This window comes from Myxocyprinus asiaticus, chromosome 43, assembly GCF_019703515.2.
Source record: "Myxocyprinus asiaticus isolate MX2 ecotype Aquarium Trade chromosome 43, UBuf_Myxa_2, whole genome shotgun sequence".
NCBI classification, from domain to species: Eukaryota; Metazoa; Chordata; class Actinopteri; order Cypriniformes; family Catostomidae; genus Myxocyprinus; species Myxocyprinus asiaticus.
This window is the reverse complement of record NC_059386.1, coordinates 16,184,099-16,205,550: the sequence shown is the minus strand read 5'-3', so window position 1 is coordinate 16,205,550 and position 21,452 is coordinate 16,184,099. Positions and strand designations below refer to the sequence as shown.

The window sequence follows — 21,452 nt, the reverse complement described above, 5'->3', positions numbered from 1 at the left end:
AAACTTACAAAAGTGTGCAACACTACATTTTAGAAAGTGTACAGACCTACATACAATGTTTCAAAAATATCAACCACAAACAGAATAAAGAACTCCGAGGTGAATACTTATCTTAAAAATTTACTCTTTCGAAGAATAAAATGATCAGATGCATTTATCCATTTAGATATTTTTCTGTGTCTCACCTGTTGGCTCTCGAAAGTCCAAGCGCTGTCTGGTAAAGACGCATCAAGCACGTTTAGCGTGTCTGTAAAGTTTGTTGTGCTGCTGGGCTTAACGAGGGTCAAATCACTGAATTCTGACATCGGAGAGAGATAGGACCCAAAAGACTGACTCTGAGACATCATGTCTCCTCCCAGAACCTCCACATATTTAATGGGCCCGTCAGTGTTGAGCTGGATCTGAAGGTTTCTGTTGGGATTGTTACATCCAGAATGTGTGCGCCTCAAACAGCAGCTTGAGCTGCCTCTACTGCCTCGCGCACATTTCACCATTAAGATGAAAAACGTCATCAGACACAACAAGGACACAGAAGCCAAAGAGATGATTAGATATAATGTAATTTTGCCGGTTTTCTTGTCGACTTCCGGTCTGATCTTTCTAAAGTCTGAAATGGGCTCATGAAACCCGTCCTCTATTAGTATTTCCACTGTGACTGTGGTGGACTGCACCGGCTCTCCATTATCCTTTATTTCAATCAGCAGTCTCTGTGAGGAGTCATCCTGCTCTGAAACAGAGCGCTTAGTCCTCACCTCTCCTGTATGTAAATTCACATTGAACAGAGACGCGTCCGTGGCCTCCGCGAGCCTGTAAAAAAGCCAGGCATTGTGACCCGAGTCAGCGTCCACTGCTGTTACTTTAGTTACAAGATGTCCTGCTTTAGCAGAACGGGGCATCCTCTGATGAGAAATAGACCCCGTGGATGTTGAGGGGTAAATAACAGCCGGGACATTATCGTTCTGGTCCAGAATAAATACATGAACTGTGGTGTTGCTGCTCAGAGATGGAGAGCCATGGTCTTTAGCTTGAACTACAACATGGAACAGTTTCATTTTCTCATAATCAAATGAGCTCATGCTGTAAATTGTTCCATTCTCAGAATTTATATAAAAATATGATGATGCTGGAACTTGATTTGTACTTGAATCCAGAATTGAGTATGTGAGTATTGCGTTCTTATCTTGATCAATATCAGACGCAGATACAGAAAACAATGAAGCACCTGCCTGGTTATTTTCCTTTATGTAAATGTTATATGAAGACTGTGAGAATACTGGAGGATTGTCATTCACATCAAATACTTTTATATTGACAGTCTTGACAGATTTTAAAGGTGGTACACCGGAGTCCGTGGCCACTATTTCTACATTATATTCAGAATTAACTTCACGATCTAGAAACGAGTCCGTTATCAACGAATAATGGTTATCAAAAGATGGTTTCAATTTAAAAGGAACACCGGGGGAGACAATTAGCTCAACTTTGCCATTATTACCAGAGTCCAAATCCTTGACGTTAATCAAAGCCACCACAGTTCCGACTGTCGCATTTTCAGGAACAGGACTCGGTAAAGATGTCAGAATAATATCTGGAGCATTGTCATTCTCATCTATAATGTCTATCTGAACCGACGACTGCCCTTCTAGCTCTGGATTCCCTTTGTCTTTAGCACAGACATCAAACGTATATGATTTTTGTGTCTCGTAATCTAAATTTCCAATTACTTTGATTTCACCGGTTTCAGCGTCAACACTAAAATCACTTTTTACATGTTCAGGCGTGTGCGCACCGAATAAATACTGTATTTCACCATTGAGACCTTCATCTAAGTCAGTGGCTTTTAGTTTTATCACACTTGAGCCAACAATGGCTGTTTCTAGAACAGATGCTTTGTATGAAGCAACTTCAAATTTTGGTTCATTGTCATTGATGTCTTGAACAATTACCTGCAATATAGATGTGCCAGATTTGACTGGATTACCACCATCTAGAGCTGTTAATATTAGTTTATGCATAGATTTTTTCTCCCTGTCTAGAGGTTTTTCAACCACTAGTTCTGGTACTTTTCTTCCATTTTTAAGAGTTTTTACATTAAGACGAAATAAATCGTTATTGTTCAACGAGTATGACTTCAAACTGTTGCTGCCAACATCGAGGTCTTCGGCACTTTCAAGGGTAAATCGTGCACCTGGAGCAATCAGTTCAGATATTTTTAACGTACCATCTTTCGTATGGAAGTTCGGTGCATTATCATTAATGTCTTGGATTTCTATTTCTACCTTATGCAACTGTAATGGATTCTCAATAACGATCTGCAATGGCATTAGACAACTGACGCTTTGTCCACAGAGTGTCTCTCTGTCTATTCTTCCATTAACTACCAGATCACCCTTCCCTGAATCTACATTGAAATATTGGTTATTGGCCTCGGATGCTATCCGTAACTTACGCTCGGCGATATCTGAAATGTCCAACCCAAGATCCTTAGCGATATTCCCAATGATAGATCCTTCCTTTAACTCTTCAGGAATTGTGTAGCGAATCTGCGCTCCAACTGTATTCCACAACAGAGAGAAACCGAACAGCCAAAGCGCTGCCCATTTCCACCCTCCGATCCCCCTGGGTCTCATTTCTCTGCTGCGCTTGATATTCCCATCAACAAAAATGTTACTTAAATCCAAAGATAACGAAATAGCACTCTTCATTTTCAAATAAGACTATCCTCATTGTGGTAATCCGCCTCATAACGGTGAACGTTCCCTCTCGCTCTCTAGCTCTCATCATTGTACTCCTCTGACTAGGGAGGGAGTAGATCCCTTTGTACGGTCTAAAGCAGGATTGGTTCAGAGCTAAGCGCTCATTCGTCCAATAGGGGCTTTGCTGGTTCATATCAAGCTCTCAGTGGTTTTCTTCTGTTTAAGGGATTGTTGTCATAGATGTTTAATAGCAGAAATTGTCTCTGAATCATATGACTGTCAATTGTTTTGCAGGCAAATACGACGTTGAAGTAAAAGGTTATAGGCTAAGCATTTTAAAATTCCCAGATATAAAGAATAAAGGTAATTATGTTTGCTTGACGTGTTCTTAAAATTCATTGGAATACATTAGGAAATAATTATTCGAGCAAATTTTAAAATGCTATGTAGAATTTCGTTATGTAGCCTACCATTTCAGAACTTTATGGGTCTTATGGGTGTTTCTTTTACTTAGGACAATTTCATGTTTCATTTTTTTTAACTAACAGATTGCAACTTTTTTTATTATTTATTTATTTTATATATACACTAAGGTCTGTAAAACTAATTTAAAAAAATACCATTTATTTTTGGTACTTTTCAAATATTTTTGATCTATATATCGTGTTGTTATAGTCTTGTCCCAGACTCAAAATTAAGCTATGAAAATGTAATAAAACATTTTAAATAGTTACATTTCACTATGTCAATTTAAACAAAGAATGAAATAAATATAAACTATTCCAGTATTTATTGTGTGAAAATTATTTTTTTCTATTTAAAAAAATAAATAATAATAATTACAATCTTCCCACAGTTGTGTTGTAATTTCCGCCATACCAAACAAATTTTGTCAAAAGTTTGTTTACTTGTTAACCATAATGACAGACGTTAGCATTTTAGACAAATGCTAAATATGAAATAGCAGACAAGTGATGTGTAGAGAAAACAAAGAGAAATCAATGTATATTTTAAAAATTGTGTATGTTATTTATACATAGTATTTTACCTTTAAACTCTTTGTCTCAGACGTTTTATTTGAAAGTGAAATACTATCAAACAAAACACAAAATGTAAGATGTGGTGGAAACACTATGGTGAGAATTTTCATGACTTTCAGTGAAAAACAAACAAACAAAAATAACATAAATCCCATCTGGTGCACATACAGTGTTGAATTTTGTTAGTATATAAATAAATCAACTAGTGAGTGTGTGAGAACATTTTTAACGAGGCTTTACTCTCTGTAAGACCACAGTGGTAAAAGTGACCGAAGTTCTAGAAACACCCTTATATAATACATTGTTAAGAGCACATTTTCTATTAAAAAGTCTGTCTTTGTTAGACTGTGTTTACTCAGTGCCGTATAGGAAACTGTCCACCATGTTGGTGCTGAAACAAACCACTATTTCTTACACTCTCTCTCTCTCTCTCTCTCTCTCTCTCTCTCTCTCTCTCTCTCTCTCTCTCTCTCTCTCTCTCTCTCTCTACACACACACACACACACACACACACACACACACACACACACACATGTTGGTGCAGCTATCCTTATAAGGACTCTCCATAGACATAATGATTTTTATACTGTACGAACTATAGATTCTATCCTCTAACCCTAACCCTACCCCTAAACCTAACCCTCACAAAAAACTTTCTGCATTTTTACATTTTCAATAAAACATCATTTAGTATGGTTTTTTTTTAAGCGATTTGAATTATGGTGACACTAGAAATGTCCTCATAAACCACATTTATAGCATAATACCCTTGTAATTACCAATTTGTAACCTAAAAAAAAAGTCCTCGTAAACCACGTAAACCTGCCCACACACACACGCACGCACACACACACACACACACACACACAGACACACAGACACACTAACTCACACACACACAAACACTACATACATACACTAAATAAAATGTACAAACCTTCATGCAATGTTTAAAACTGGTATCTACTACCACAAACAATCAACATTCCGAGGCGAAAACTTTTCTCAAAATTCTTACATCACAAAAATTAAATGCAGTTCTCAATTTCTACTGATTTCATTAGATGATGTTTTGTGTCTCACCTGTTGACACTCGAACGTCCACGCGCTGTCTGGTAAAGACGCATCAAGCACGTTTAGCGTGTCTGTAAAGTTTGTGGTGCTGTTGGGCTTAACGAGGGTCAAATCACTGAATTCTGACATCTGGAGAGAGATAGGAACCAAAAGACTGACTCTGAGACATCATGTCTCCTCCCAGAACCTCCACATATTTAATGGGCCCGTCAGTGTTGAGCTGGATCTGAAGGTTTCTGTTGGAATTGTTATATCCGGAATTTGTCCTCCCTATACAGCAGCTTGAGCTGCCTCATACTGCCTCGCGCACATTTCACCATTAAGATGAAAAACGTCATCAGACACAACAAGGACACAGAAGCCAAAGAGATGATTAGATATAATGTCATTTTGCCGGTTTTCTTGTCGACTTCCGGTCTGATCTTACTGTAGTCTGAGATGGGCTCATGAAACCCGTCCTCTATTAGTATTTCAACTGTGACTGTGGTGGACTGCACCGGCTCTCCATTATCCTTTATTTCAATCAGCAGTCTCTGTGAGGAGTCATCCTGCTCTGAAACAGAGCGCTTAGTCCTCACCTCTCCTGTATGTAAATTCACACTGAACAGAGACGCGTCCGTGGCCTCCGCGAGCCTGTAAAAAAGCCAGGCATTGTGACCCGAGTCAGCGTCCACTGCTGTTACTTTAGTAACAAGATGTCCTGCTTTAGCAGAACGGGGCATCCTCTGATAAGAAATAGACCCCATGGATGTTGAGGGGTAAATAACAGCCGGGACATTATCGTTCTGGTCCAGAATAAACACATGAACTGTGGTGTTGCTGCTCAGAGATGGAGAGCCATGGTCTTTAGCTTGAACTACAACACTGAACAGTTTTATTTTCTCATAATCAAATGAACTCATGCTGTAAATTGTTCCATTTTCAGAATTTATATAAAAATATGACGATGCTGGAACTTGATTTGTACTTGAATCCAGAATTGAGTATGTGAGTATTGCGTTCTTATCTTGATCAATATCAGACGCAGATACAGAAAACAATGAAGCACCTGGCGGGCTATTTTCCTTTATATACACTATGTATGAGAATTGTGAGAATATTGGAGGGTTGTCATTTACATCAAGCACTTTCACATTTACAGTTTTCATAGTTTTTAAGGATGGTACACCAGAGTCTGCGGCTACTAATTCTATGTTATATTCTGCATTGACTTCACGATCCAAGAGTGTGTCAGTAACCAAAGAATAATGATTATCGAATGCTGGTTTTAGTTTAAAAGGACTGCGACCAGAGATATTAAGATTTACTTTGCCATTATTACCAGAGTCCAAGTCCTTTACGTTGATTAGAGCCACAACAGTACCAACTGATGCATTCTCTGAAACTGGGCTGGGTAAAGATGTTAAAATAATTTCGGGAATGTTGTCATTCTCATCAATAATGTTCAGCCTCACTGAAGAATGGCCCTCCTGCTTTGGACTCCCTTTGTCTTTTGCGCAGACATCAAACGTGAATAATTTTGTTAACTCGTAATCCAGCTTTCCAATCACTGTAATTTCTCCCGTTTTAGCGTCGATATTGAAAGATTTCCTCACGGGATCTGGTGTATGTGCACCGAAAAAATACTGTATTTCACCGTTAGGTCCTTCATCTAAGTCCGTGGCTTTTACAGTTAAGACACTTGAACCAAATGGAATACTCTCCAGAACAGACACTTTATACTGCGATTGCTCAAATATGGGCTCATTATCATTAATATCTTCAACGATTACATGTATCAATATAGTTCCCGATTTCACTGGATTACCACCGTCTAATGCTGTTAAAATGAGCTTGTGCACAGACTGTTTCTCTCGATCAAGTGGTTTATCAACTATCAGTTCTGGTACTTTCTTACCATCTTCAAGAGTTTTCACATTTAAACGGAAAAATGCATTATTACTCAAAGAATAAGAACTGAGACTATTGCTACCAACATCTAAATCCTCTGCACTTTCAAATGGAAATCTTGCGCCCAGAGCCACTGATTCGGCAATTTTCAATACATTATCTCTTGTGTGAAAATTCGGTGCATTGTCGTTTATATCCTGTATTTCTATGTCAACACGATGTAGCTGTAATGGATTCTCTACAACAATTTGCAATGGCATCAGACAACTGCCGCTTTGTCCACAGAGCGCCTCTCTGTCTATTCTACCATTAACTAGAAGCTCACCATTTCTTGTATCCACACTGAAGTATTGCGTACTAGAATCAGAGGCTATCCGTAATTTACGATTAGCAATGTCTGAAATGTCCAGACCAATGTCCTTTGCAACGTTCCCAACAACAAATCCTTCCTTTAGTTCCTCTGGTATTGTGTAGCGAATTTGAGCTCCAACTCTGTTCCATAATACAGAGAAACCAAACAGCCAAATCGCTGCCTGTTTCCACTCCCGGATGCTTCTCATTTCCTCAGCGATTTTAACCTTTCCATCAATTAACGAATTGTTTAAATCCCGAGATAAATGTTATTTTTCTCATTATTTTAAGATTGTAAATCCAGACCGATCGAGTGGTCGGTTTTGTGGTGATCAGCTTCATAGCCGCGCGTGTATTCTCCTCTATAGCTCTTATCAGACATTGTAGTGCTGCCATGCTAAGGGAGGGAGTAGATCCCTTTGTACTGTCTTGCATCTCATTGGTGCTGAGCTCAGTGCCCTGTTGTCCAATGGACGACAGAATCTCTCTTAAAGGCGTAAATACTGATTTTTTTTCTTAAAAAAAAAAAAAAAAAAATGCCAGTTGTGTGTTGTTACAAGCCGACAAAATGTATAAAGGTATACTTAAATTAATACGAATGCGTTGCACGGTCAAAATAAGGACTTTTTCACAAGATGAATTCAACTTTACAAATTGCATTTGTTTTCTGCTTTACATTTTACACAAAATGTTTACACTATAAAAAGGAAATGCAAGTGATTCTCTTTCACTGAAAAGTATCATATATGCTGCATACCATACTGCAAAAAATAAAAATAGTTTTCCATCGGAAAAGAAAACTAGGAAGCTATGACAACTTATTATGTGAGACCATGCCTGCATTTTGGAATCTAAATTATAACAATTAATGTGAACACTCTTTTAACCTTATTCACGAACCCTCTCCAATGTTGAGTTCAAAACAAAGTGTACCTAAGTAGATTTTTCTAACTTTGTATGCGTGCTGCTGTCCAAAACTGTGGTGCTGAAATATGCTCAATGAATTGTCCTTAACACACAATTTTGTATTTTTTTTTTTTTTTTGGACATGAGATGCACCTTTTTTCAGGTAGACAATGTGAAAAAAAAAATCACCTATAAACACACGGAACAAAACAATTGGAATTGTGACATTTAAATGCAGTGGAAACATCTCCAAAGATAACAAAAGTTTGTTTAACTGTTGGTTTTCGAACGTCCACGCGCTGTCTGGTAAAGACGCATCAAGCACGTTAAGCGTATCTGTAAAGTTTGTGGTGCTGCTGGGCTTAACGAGGGTCAAATCACTGAATTCTGATATTGGAGAGAGATAGGACCCAAAAGACTGTCACTGAGACATCATGTCTCCTCCCAGAACCTCCACATATTTAATGGGCCCGTCAGTGTTGAGCTGGATCTGAAGGTTTCTGTTGGGATTGTTACATCCGGAATGTGTGCGCCTCAAACAGCAGCTTGAGCTGCCTCTACTGCCTCACGCACATTTCACTAGTAAGATGAAAAACGTCATCAGACACAACAGGGAGACAGAAGCCAAAGAGATGTTTAGATATAATGTGATTTTGCCGGTTTTCTGATCAACTTCAGGTCTGAGCTTACTGTAGTCTGAAATGGACTCATGAAACCCATCCTCTATTAGTATTTCCACTGTGACTGTGGTGGACTGCACCGGCTCTCCATTATCCTTTATTTCAATCAGCAGTCTCTGTGAGGAGTCATCCTGCTCTGAAACAGAGCACTTAGTCCTCACCTCTCCTTTATGTAAATTCACACTGAACAGAGACACGTCCGTGGCCTCCGCGAGTCTGTAAAAAATCCAGGCATTTCGACCCGAGTCAGCATCCACTGCTGTTAATTTAGGGTACGTTTACATGAAAACAATGTACTAAAAATAGAAAAGATTTTCCTTTGCATTTTTGAAAAGTATCGCGTACAGATGACAACGTTGTCAAAACAATCCCCATTCACACGGATCAGAGAAAATGACTAAAAAGGCTGTATTATACATGCCAGGCCAGTAGTTGGCGATGTCACTTTGTAAAGAAACACTACACACCTGCGCACATAAGCATTCTTCCACAGAGTGGTGAATACAAACAAAGAAGATGGCGATCACTGGTCATAGTAGTGATGTAGTAAATCTACACTTTGCTGGAGAAGTGTCATTTAACTCAAAATCTTGAGCAGCACAAACACAGTCCTGTAGTCCGCCATTGTAGTGTTGAATGTCTCGCACATTGTTTTGAAGTACTCGCGCACATGCCTATAGACTGAACACGTAATACACGTGCGCATGACATCATCGTTGTCACAAATTCGTGTTTTTGTATGTTTACATGGAGACGATAACGGCATCATTTTCAAAAACTTGCACTTTGAAACCCGTTTTCAATAGTTTGCATTTTCAGACCCCAAAACGCCATTGTCATGTAAATGAATGGCCAAAACGCATAAAAAGTTTAGTTTAGTTGAAAACGTTGTCATGTAAACAGCCCGTTAGTTACAAGATGCCCTGCTTTAGCAGAACGGGGCATCCTCTGATGAAAAATAGACCCCCATGGATGTTGAGGGGTAAATAACAGCCGGACATATCTGTGAGGATATGTGCATCCCTACTAGGACTTATTTAACATTTAACAACGACAAACCATAGTTTACAGCAGAACTCAGGCATCTTCGTCAGGCCAAAGAGGATGCTTACAGAGGTGGGGATAAAGTCTTGTACAATCAGGCCAGGAACACACTGAATAAGGCAATCAGAGTGGCTAAAAGAAGATAATCTGAGAAGCTGAAAAACAAGTTTTCAGCTAACGACCCTGCATCAGTGTGGAGTGGCACAAAACAACTTACGAATTACAGGACTCCTACCCCCAACACTGTGTTGGACCAACAACTGGCTGATGACCTGAATGTGTTCTACTGTAGATTTGAAAGGCCCAATCTCACACCCCACACCCACTCTGACCTTCACTTCACACAAACACCAACACCTCCTGCAGCTCCCCTCCTCCCCCCTCCTGCTACTCAACCTGCACTTAAGATCTGTGAAGATGATGTGTGCCGTGGCTTTTGAAAACAAAAGATAAGGAAGGCACAGGGCCCAGATGGCATTTCACCTGCATGTCTTAGATCCTGTGCTAACCAGCTGGCCCCCATCTTCACACTAATTTTCAATAGATCACTGGAGCAGTGTGAAACGCTCAATCATCATTCTTGTCCCAAAGAAACCAAAAATCACAGTACTTAATGACTACAGAACTGTCGCCCTGACGTCTGTGGTCATGAAGTAATTTGAGAGACTGGTGTTGGCCCACCTGAAGGACATCACTGGACCCTTTCTAGATCCCCTTCAATTTGCTTATCGAGCAAACAGGTCTGTGGATGATGCAGTCAACGTGGGATTGCATCATATCCTGCAACATCTGGACAGACCAGGGACATATGCAAGGATCCTTTTTGTGGACTTCAGTTCAGCTTTCAACACCATCATCCCAGCTATTCTCCGGACTAAATTACACCAACTCTCTGTTCCCACGTCTATCTGTCAGTGGATTACCAGCTTTCTGACGGACAGGCAGCAGCTTGTGAGACAGGGGAAATTCACTTCCAGCACCTGTACAATCAGCACTGGTGCCCCCCAGGGATGTGTTCTCTCCCCACTACTCCCTCTACACCAACGACTGCATCACCAAGGACCCCTCTGTCAAGCATATGACACCACTGTCCACCAATTGCATATGACACCACTGTCATCGGCCTCATCCGAGATGACGATGAGTCTGCATACAGAAGGGAGGTTAAACAGCTGGCTGTCTGGTGCAGTCAAAACAACCTTGAGCTGAACACGCTCAAAACGGTGGAGATGTCCCCCATCACCATTCTAAAGAGCACTGTGGCAGCAGTGGAGTCATTCAGGTTCCTGGGCACTACCATCTCACAGGACCTGAAGTAGGAGACCCACATTGACTCCATTGTGAAAAAGGCCCAGCAGAGGTTGTACTTCCTTCGTCAGTTGAGGAAGTTCAACCTGCCACAGGTGCTGCTGATACAGTTCTACTCAGCAGTCATTAAGTCTGTCCTCTGCACTTCTATAACAGTCTGGTTTGGTTCAGCTATGAAATCGGATATCAGAAGACTACAAAGGACAGTTCGGACTGCTGAGAGGATTATTGTTTGCCCCCTGCCCTCCCTTCAAGAACTATACACTTCCAGAGTGAGGAAAAAGCCTGGAAAAATCACTCTGGACCCCACTCACCCTGTCCACTACCTTTTTGAATTGTTGCCTTCTGGCCAACACTTCAGAGCTCTGAGCTCCTGAACCGTCAGGCACAGGAACAGTACACACACATACATATACACACATACACATATATACACATATACATACATAAATACATACATACATATACATACACATACATACACACACACACACACACACACACATATATATATATATATATTTTTTTTTTTTAATCCATTTTTTAATTATTTTTTAAAAGTCTTGTTGCTGTTTTATATTGTTGTGTACTGGAATCTCCTGTCACCAAGACAAATTCCTTGTATGTGTAAGCATACTTGGCAATAAAGCTCATTCTGATTCTGACATTATCGTTCTGGTCCAGAATAAATACATGAACTGTGGCGTTGCTGCTCAGAGATGGAGAGCCATGGTTTTTAGCCTGAACTATAACACTACACAGTTTCACTTTCTCATAATCAAATGCACTCATGCTGTAAATTGTTCCATTCTCAGAATTTATATAAAAATATGATGATGCTGGAACTTGATTTGTACTTGAATCCAGAAATGAGTTTGTGAGTCTTGCGTTCTTATCTTGATCAATATCAGATGCAGATACAGAAAACAATGAAGCACCCGCCTGGTTATTTTCCTTTATGTAAATGTTATATGTAGACTGTGAGTATACTGGTTGGTTGTCATTCACATCAAGCACTTTAACATTTTCAGTCTTTACTGTCTTTAAAGATGGTACACCAGAGTCAATGGCTACTATTTGTATTTTATATTCAGCATTGACCTCACAATCTAAAGATGAGTCTATTACTAGAGAATAATGATTATCAAAGGACAGTTTCAAGTTAAATGGGAAACTATGGGATATGTTTACGTTTATTCTGCCATTAACACCTGAATCTAAATCCATAGGTTTAATTAAAGCTACAACTGTTCTGACAGAGGTGTTTTCTGGCACAGGGTTTGGTAATGATGTTAAAATAATCTCTGGAAGGTTGTCATTTTCATCAGTGATGTCTATCTAAACTGATGAATGACCCACTAGTTCTGGATTTCCTTTGTCTTTAGCACTAATGTCAAATCTGTATGATTTAGTTGCCTTGTAGTCAATATTTCCAATAACTGTGATTTCTCCCTTGTCAGGTTTTAAAGCAAAAGTTTTTTTGACAAGGTTGGATGTGTGCACACCTAAAAAATATTGTATCACCCCATTGTCACCTTCATCTAAATCCGTGGCCTTTACAGCTAACACATTTGAACCAATGGGCGCACCTTCCCGTAAGGATGCTTTGTATGTTGGCAAGTAAAATTTTGGAGCATTATCATTACTATCTAGAACAATAATCTGTATTAAAGTAGTCCCAGATTTGACTGGTTCACCGCCATCTACAGCAGTTAAATTTAGTTTGTGGACAGACTGTTTCTCTCTATCCAGTGGCTTATCAACTACAAGCTCTGGAACTTTTCTACCATCACTGAGAGTTTTCACATTTAATATGAAGCATTCATTATTGCTAAACCAATAAGACTTCAAACTATTCCTCCCAACATCTAAATCCTCGGCACTTTCAAGCGGAAATCTGTTACCCGGAGTGACATATTCAGCTATTTCCAAAATACCATCTGGTGTGTGAAAAATCGGAGCGTTGTCATTTATATCTTGTATTTCTATCTCCACTCGATGCAACTGTAACGGATTTTCTATGACAACCTGTAAGGGCAAAATGCAGCTAAAGCTTTGATGGCACAGACTTTCTCTGTTGATTCTGCTGTTCACGAACAACTCACCCTTCCCCGAATCAACACTGAAATATTGCCTGCTGTTCTCAGATGCTATCCTTAACTTGCGGTTTGCGACATCTGTGATTTTAAAACCAAGATCCTTAGCAATATTTCTAATGACTGACCCTTCTTGTAGTTCTTCTGGTATGGTATAGCGAGTCTGAGCTCCCATTTGTGCAAGAGTTCGGCCACACACACACAACCGACACCTCAGACCGAAGTGACTGAACCTCAGCACAACATGAAGACAGCTTGCAACCCGGGCGCGCAGCACAAAGCGAGCGTAACGCACGTCTGCGGTCACGAGAGACAGACATAGATTATTACCACGAAGATGACAGCCGCAATGCACTCACGCCAATACAGGACAAGACATGGAACATGAGTGTCCGGATCCCAACACCAAAACCGAACCAGACAGAAGGGTCAGGATCCAGACACCATGTTCCAGACATGAAACAAGACCGACCAGAAACACCAGACACTGGACAATAGTTTCACGGTCCCCTTCAGACAAAAACCCAGACTGACAGAGTGACAGGACCCTGACAGTCTGGTATTACCAAATAAAGCTTATAAAAATTAATGGTTATTTGTTTTATTTGTGTAAAATAATGTGCTTTTTTGTGTATATTGAAATTGTTTTCCTAGAAAAAGGCACCACCCATAGCAGTAAAAGGCAAAAAAAAAAAAAAAAAAAAGAGAAAGAAAGAAATTTGACTATATAAGTACAGGACACAGTTGTCCAACATCTGCAAAGAGCATAAAAAACTAGCACAGGTGCAGTAACATGCTAAATTTTCACAAAGTTTAACTGCATAAGTTAAAGTTATTTATGTGTGTTACTACTGTTCTACCAGCTCTGTTCGGGAATCGAATCGGCGTCTCCGGCATGGGAAGTGAATGCTCTAACAAGGTGGCTAAAGCATCTATTATCAATCAGTAATGCACCTCTTGAGGTCATACACACTGCACAGTTGGTTCCGTACTCTAGAGAAGCTTGCTCATCAGCGTTAGAAGCTGAAAATGTCCCGCCCCTTACTGAAACGGAAAATATGATTGGTTAGCAAATATCCAATAGCGTCTGAAATGAATATTCTGATTGGTGGATCAGCTTAGTCTGACTGTCTGTCTTGCTAGTGCCATCAGTTGCGTTCCCGCCTCTCCACTTAAAAAATAAATAAATAAATAAATAAATACACATTCACACAACGGTGCTGCGGCATCGCGTTAGTAGATTTAAAATGTTCCAGGTCAAAAGCATACTCGTTGTTCTGGCGGCCATACGTATCATCACCTATTTTAGATGGGCATACGCAAAATCCTAAGAAAGATGGGTAGGTGTACGGCATATGTTTACGTATGCCCTAGACTACACTACTGTCTGGGAGGTAAAACGCCACTGAGTGTAAAGAGAAAGAAAGTGAGCAAAACAATTACAGCACCATCATATTGCTCAGCGACAGGGTATCAGGCATGCTGATCAAGGGCTATTCCTTCACAATTATAGATTTCAATGCAGTTAAACACATAATAGCTATCATATAAGAAACACAATAAAGACAGTTTAGGGTGAGGTTTACTTAAAAAACAAACAAACATAGAAAACAGTTTCCACGTAGAAATTGTTGGTAAATTTAACAGAACATATTTTCAAGTAAAGGCTTACTTAGTACTTTAATCAAGTAGAGTTCACTTTGCAATACTCTATTGCAAGTAAACCTTGCACACTTTTTGTTTGTACATTTTACTCAAGCAATTAATATAGCGCTGAATTAAGCCACGCTTTTAAATGTATACTGGCATTTCAATGCCTTTTTTTAAAGTACTTAATCACATGACACATGGAAAAAAGCACCTTGTGCATAAAACACGATGACGGTAACAATCAACAGAATCTTTTTGATTGTGATCCGGTAATTTTGAGTATAAAATGAACTTCAGACTTCACAAAACAAGAAATTACCAAACGTAGCAACAAAAACAACAATAAAATTGATGTAAATCAACTATGCAAGCTCATTCGTTTTTCAAGCCCTGAAAACACTAGCTTCGAAAATGTAAGTAAAATTTACTTGTTTTATTTACCTGTGAAATTTACACAAATTAGCAAATAAATATGACAAGGTTTTCTCCTTTAGGATTCAAACACGATGACGCATTGTTAAGATAACAACCATTCATAAATAATATTTACCTATAAGCTACATCATTAATTTGTACATGTTTAAATTAAATACATATGTATAATTTGCTTAATATTTTCAAGTTCACACTTTAACTTATTCAATGTAGAAAATACTTAATCTTTTCTGCTATATTTACTTCACCACAAATTTTTTTTATTTTTTTTTTATTTATTTATTTATTTTTTGCTCAGTGCATTTTCACAACAATCCTCTTACAATTGCAGCAATAATAAATAAATCAGAGAGCTTAGACGTTAAATGAACATTCAGAATTCCCATTACAAACCGTTGACTCAAGCGCTTCAGCAAAATAGGGAAAATACAAGTCACAATCTAGACACAAATACCAACACAGCATGGAATAAAAAGTCAAAAAGATAACTTACGAAATAATAGTACCGTGTCCTTAAAGTCTCATAAATGAAAGCAAAATATGAATTACAACTATGATAACAGAAAACTGTTTGAAGATTATAAAGTGCGTAATCGTATGTTTTGTTTCCTCAGATGACGATACAAATATGGGAAAGAAGGATAAAAGTAATATAGTCTACTAACTTAAAATATTTCAGTACACTCACCTGTTGGCTCTCGAACGTCCACGCGCTGTCTGGTAAAGACGCATCAAGCACGTTTAGCGTGTCTGTGAAGTTTGTGGTGCTGTTGGGCTTAACGAGGGTCAAATCACTGAATTCTGACATCGGAGAGAGATAGGACCCAAAAGACTGACTCTGAGACATCATGTCTCCTCCCAGAACCTCCACATATTTAATGGGCCCGTCAGTGTTGAGCTGGATCTGAAGGTTTCTGTTGGGGTTCTTGTATCCAGAATCGGTTTGCCTGACACAGCAACGTGAACTGCCAATTGTGTTTCTAACACATTTCACAATCAAAGCGAACAATGTCAACAGAGACAAAACTGACACGGTACCCAAAGAGATGATCAAATACAACGTGATTTTTCCGCTTTTCTTATTGTTTTCGGTAGATTTCATACTAAATTCCGAGATGGGCTCATGAAACCCATCCTCTATCAGTATATCCACTGTGACTGTGGTGGACTGCACCGGCTCTCCATTATCCTTTATTTCAATCAGCAGTCTCTGTGAGGAGTCATCCTGCTCTGAAACAGAGCGCTTAGTCCTCACCTCTCCTGTATGTAAATTCACATTGAACAGAGACGCGTCCGTGGCCTCCGCGAGCCTGTAAAAAAGCCAGGCATTGTGACCCGAGTCAGCGTCCACTGCTGTTACTTTAGTTACAAGATGTCCTGCTTTAGCAGAACGGGGCATCCTCTGATGAGAGACAGATCCTGTCACTGAGGAGGGGTAAATGACAGCGGGGACATTATCGTTCTGGTCCAGAATAAACACATGAACAGTGGTGTTGCTACTCAGAGATGGAGAGCCATGGTCTTTAGCCTGCACGTGGATCTGAAACACCTTGATTTTCTCATAGTCAAAGGATTGCATGCTAAATATACTCCCGTTCTCCGAGTTTATGTAGATAAAAGAGGAGACAGACATGTCTTGAACTTTAGAGTCCAAAATGGAGTAAGAGATTTTAGCATTTTCGCCCAAGTCTGGGTCATAGGCGGAGACTGAGCACAATATTGAATCATGGCCACTGTTTTCTTTAGAATAAACTGTATATGACTTCTCAGAGAACAATGGAGGGTTGTCATTTACGTCTGAAATGGCTATTGTGACTATTTTACTAGTAGACTGCGGTGGCGAGCCGGCATCAACTGCGTTTAATTTAATTTTATACTCGAAAAAAGTCTCTCTGTCCAGGGGTCCATTTGTGACCAATGCGTAATGATTGGAAACTGTAGTACTTAGTCTAAACGGTGTGCCAGGAGCTAACGTAAGCTTCGCTTTCCCGTTCTCTCCTAAATCTGCATCTTTTGTACTAATTAATGAAACTACAGTGCCATTAGAGGAATTTTCAGGAATTGGACTTGAGAGAGAGGTAATAATTATGTCAGGTGCGTTGTCATTTACATCATTAACTTTTATCTTAACGCTGCAGTGGCCCTCCATTTGAGGATTCCCTTTGTCCTTTGCAACTATGTCAAATTTATGTAAGTTTGCTTTTTCATGGTCCAATTCTCCCTTAACTGTGATGGCACCTGTTTGTTGATTAATATTAAATAATGCCGTATCTGATGCTTGGTCTGCAAAGAAATACTCAATTTCCCCATTGAACCCATCATCCAAATCTATAGCTTTGACTCTTAAAACTTCTTTTTGAATTGATTCGTTTTCATCAACATTAGCTTCATAGAAGGGTTTTTCAAATTCAGGAGCGTTATCATTATTATCCAAAACCACAACTATTATTTCGCATGTACCTGTGCGCACTGGATTGCCTCCGTCAGCTGCCGTTAATTTTAATTTGTGAACAGCCTGTTTTTCTCGATCAAGAGGTTGTTTCAATACTAGTTCTGGAATTTTGACACCATCTTGAGTTTTCACATTTAAAACAAAATTATCATTAATGCTCAGACTGTATGATTTTAAAGAATTCGATTGTACGTCTGAGTCAATGGCGCTCTCTAAGAGAAATTTAGCGCCAGAATTAATAGATTCTGGTATATTCAGTATGCGCTCATTAGATTTAAAAATGGGCGTGTTGTCATTGATATCTTGTATTTCAATCTCAACTCGATGCATCTGAAGAGGATTTTCTAAAACAGCTTGAAGAGGCAAAACACACGGGACATTATATCCACATAAATCCTCTCTATCAATTCTTCCATTCACAATAAGGTCGCCCTTTTCCACATCCACAGTGAAATACTGCTTACCAGTCTCAGATGCTATTTGCAGTTTACGATCTAAAATCTTAGATATATCCATACTCAAATCTTTAGCAATATTTCCGACCACAGATCCTTCCTTTAGCTCTTCTGGAATCGTGTAGCGAATCTGCGCTTCTATTGTACTCCAAAGAAGAATATAGATACAGCACCACCAAATTCTCCTCAGAAAAAATAACGATTCCATCATCTCTGGCTATTGACGTTTTATCCAAACCTCCTTATGGTTTCAAAATATTTACAACGATTGCATAATCCCAAACAGTGCATTGATGACATATTTCCATTTAAGATTAGGGGTCTTTTTCATTAAAATGTCTCATTCAAGCGTTGTCTATGCTCGAAGCTCAGAAAGATGCCACAGCCTTGGGAGGGAGTGGATCTCTTTGTCCAAGTCTTTACCTTATTGGTACACTGAACATTTCCCTTCAACCAATCCAGTTCGCTAAATATCTTAAAGGGGTAGTAGGAGTTAGGACACAACACACACACAGTGATACAAAGGACCTATCTAGAAACATACAATTTAATACATTGTGTAGTGGTAGTAGTTGTAGTAGTAGTAGTAGTAGTAGTAGTAGTAGTAGTAGTAATAATAATAATTTCAATGTCTTAGTAATCATGTAATCAGTAACCATGTTATGTATATATATAAAATAATAATAATAATAATAATAATAATAATAATAATAATAATAATTACACAAACGTCCTGAACTGCAAGCCGTACACTTACCTGGAAATGTCTTTTTTAAATTTGCTGTTTTTGGGAAAGAAGTATTTAAGTTTTTACGTTCTTTTTTTTTTTTTTTTTTTTTTTTCATTCCACACAGTAAAATATGTAAGAGTTATGTTTATGCGATGCCTTCATTCAACACCAAAACAAGCGTAAATTTCAGCATACAGACTTAGCCTACGGATTCAACTTAAGAAAACACGTTGCGATAAGTTGTTGTGATAAATCCATGTTACACACTGTCTACATCTCACGCGAGCGATGTCGTGTCGCAACACCACACCTTGAGGCGGTCTACACTGGACGTGTCAAAGCGAACATTTAGCAATTTGCTTTTGTCTCGTCTGGTGTAGACAGAGCGCTATTTTGCTCTGCTGATTGTGTGCTTGATTAATGCAGCATGTATATATATATATACGTGTGTGTGTGTCTGTGTGTGTGTGTGTGTGTGTGTGTGTGCGTGTGTGTGCATAAATAAGAATGAGGTACTGTCATATGGTGACAGAGAGAAGCGCAGCAGTACTTGTGCAGCGTTTGAGCGGTGTGTGTGTGAGGAGGTTATTGCTGGAGACTCAAGATAATTCTATATTTTCACATCACAAGATATTCAATGTCTTTTTTAAGTCCTTAATCATAATAAAATGTGTTAATGTTTCTAAAAAGTTATAACTAGTTAAAGCACCCTTTGTATCCGTACAAGACTGTATGATCCTCCTGTAACAAAGGACCCAACCATGAGCAGGGAGAGAGAGAGAAAATAGATGAGTTGCTGCAGTGTGTGAGGGGAGAGTTTCAGCTCCAAGTGGGTGAACAGCGCCACACAGAGGACCAGTTCCAACAGCTACACTCATGTTCAGATGCGGTGTGCACTGCGGTGTGTGTGTGTGTGGTAGTTATTGCCGGAGGCTCAAGATATTTTTACATTTCAATATGATCGATGCGATAGTAAATGGCTTTTAAAAAATCTTTAATTACAAGCCTTAAATGTGTTAATGCTTCTAAAAACGAAAGTGCAAGTACACGAATTCTCATATTACTAGTTAAAGCACACTTTGTATCCTTACAAGACTGTATGATCCTCCTACAGCAAAGGATCCAACCATGACCAGGGGGAGAGAGAGAAAATAGATGAGCTGCTGCAGTGTGTGAGGTGAGCGTTTCAGCTCCAAGTGGGTGAACAGCGCCACACAGAGGACCAGTTCCATCAGCTACACTCATGTTCAGATGCGGTGTGCACTGCGGTGTGTGTGTGTGTGGTAGTTATTGCTAGAGGCTGAAGATAATTCCACATTTTAATATAATCAATGTGATATTAAATGGCTTTTTAAAAAGTCTTTACTTATAAGCCTATAATGCGTTTATATTTCTTAAAATGGCAATGTAACAACAGGACTCAACTATGAGGAGGGAGAGAGCAAATATACGAGCTGCTGCACTGTGAGGTGAGCGTTTCAGCACTAGGTGGGTGGACAGCGCCACACAGGCGGCGAGTTCAAGCAGCTACACTCATGTGTTCGCATGCGGTGTGTGTGTGTGTGTGCGCGCGCGCGCGCGTGTGCGCAAAAGAAAAAATTGCTTTTGGCGTGAAAATAAAACGAAAATATTCACCAGGTGGTTGATAATATTATACTGCATCATTACATGATTTTCATTAAACAGTAAACAAAGTGACGTGTACAATTAATCTGTCAAAACCAGCCTCATGCGTCTACTGTATTGACATATTTTACCTTAGTGCAAAATTTACCATCAGATGTTTATCTATGATGCCTAAATGTAATTTTTTTTTTTCCAGAACACCATGAGGTACAGGTGAAATTTTCCTCACATTAAGCCACCAAAGCAAGGACGGATTAACCACCAGGCCGATTGGGCCGTTGACAAGGGGCCTCTAAATTCAAAGGGCCCCGAGCTCTAAATAAATTATTTATTTTTATATATCTATTATAAAGCCACGTAAATGTGAAATACCATTTGTTCGTCCGAATGCGTTCTGGACTACGGCAGGGCGAGCGCAGGCACTCGAGTGCTCGCTCAAGGAATCTGCGTCTCACAGGTGCAGCACGTTTATTTGAAGGACTGAAAGAAGCGCTGAAACTTTGCCAGGTGAAAAACAATCTGGAATCATATGTAACAGTCACATTAAATCCTCTTTGCAACCTGAACTTCATCAGAATGTCGATGTGTGACACCAGCGCTGATGCAGCAACACATTATGAAACAGAACACAGGTGTCTCGAGATGCGTTTATAAATATTAAAGTTCTTTTAAACTTAATTCAGTGTCTAAAAAATGCGACGGTCCTGAGTTGTAGCGCGGCGCAACGATCAAAGACGTCCGTCAAGTGCGTGTTTACATAGAAAAACCATTTAAACACTATTTAAGGTGTGAACAGTCCGTAACTCGCCCTATAGCCTACTTGAAAAACTGACCCGAACCTGGCCCAAAATCTGAAGGTTTGTCGGGTACCGTCGGACTCAGATCGGGTTGAAGACCTCTAAACACGTGCAGAATAACCGAATAGGGATTTTGGTATTTGAATACCGTGCACATCTCTATTATTAACGCATGATTTTGGATCGGTTCATAATTAAAAAAAAAAAAAAAAACAACAACAT

At 39.3% G+C, this 21,452-nt stretch overlaps 2 protein-coding genes across 9 annotated transcripts in view; both read right to left on the bottom strand.

Annotated features, from left to right (window-relative positions):
• Positions 1 to 21,452, bottom strand: part of LOC127433159 (protocadherin gamma-C5-like) — a 72,015-nt gene that overhangs the window by 36,851 nt on the left and 13,712 nt on the right. For 4 of the 8 annotated variants that reach the window (XM_051684843.1, XM_051684844.1, XM_051684845.1 and 1 more), the window contains exon 1: positions 186 to 2,761. The exons of 1 other annotated variant lie outside the window; for it this stretch is intronic. In XM_051684843.1, coding sequence (XP_051540803.1) covers positions 186 to 2,705 — 2,520 coding nt within the window. In that variant the 5' untranslated portion in view covers positions 2,706 to 2,761. Of the gene's footprint in view, positions 1 to 185; positions 2,762 to 15,663; positions 15,691 to 15,858; positions 18,430 to 21,452 lie in introns of those variants that run through there. 3 more of the 8 variants (XM_051684851.1, XM_051684856.1, XM_051684847.1) reach the window with 2 other exon arrangements.
• On the bottom strand, positions 5,059 to 7,411 carry LOC127433161 (protocadherin gamma-C5-like). Its single transcript, XM_051684860.1, has one exon. The coding sequence runs from the start codon at positions 7,258 to 7,260 to the stop codon at positions 5,059 to 5,061; it is 2,202 nt and encodes a 733-aa protein (XP_051540820.1). The 5' UTR covers positions 7,261 to 7,411.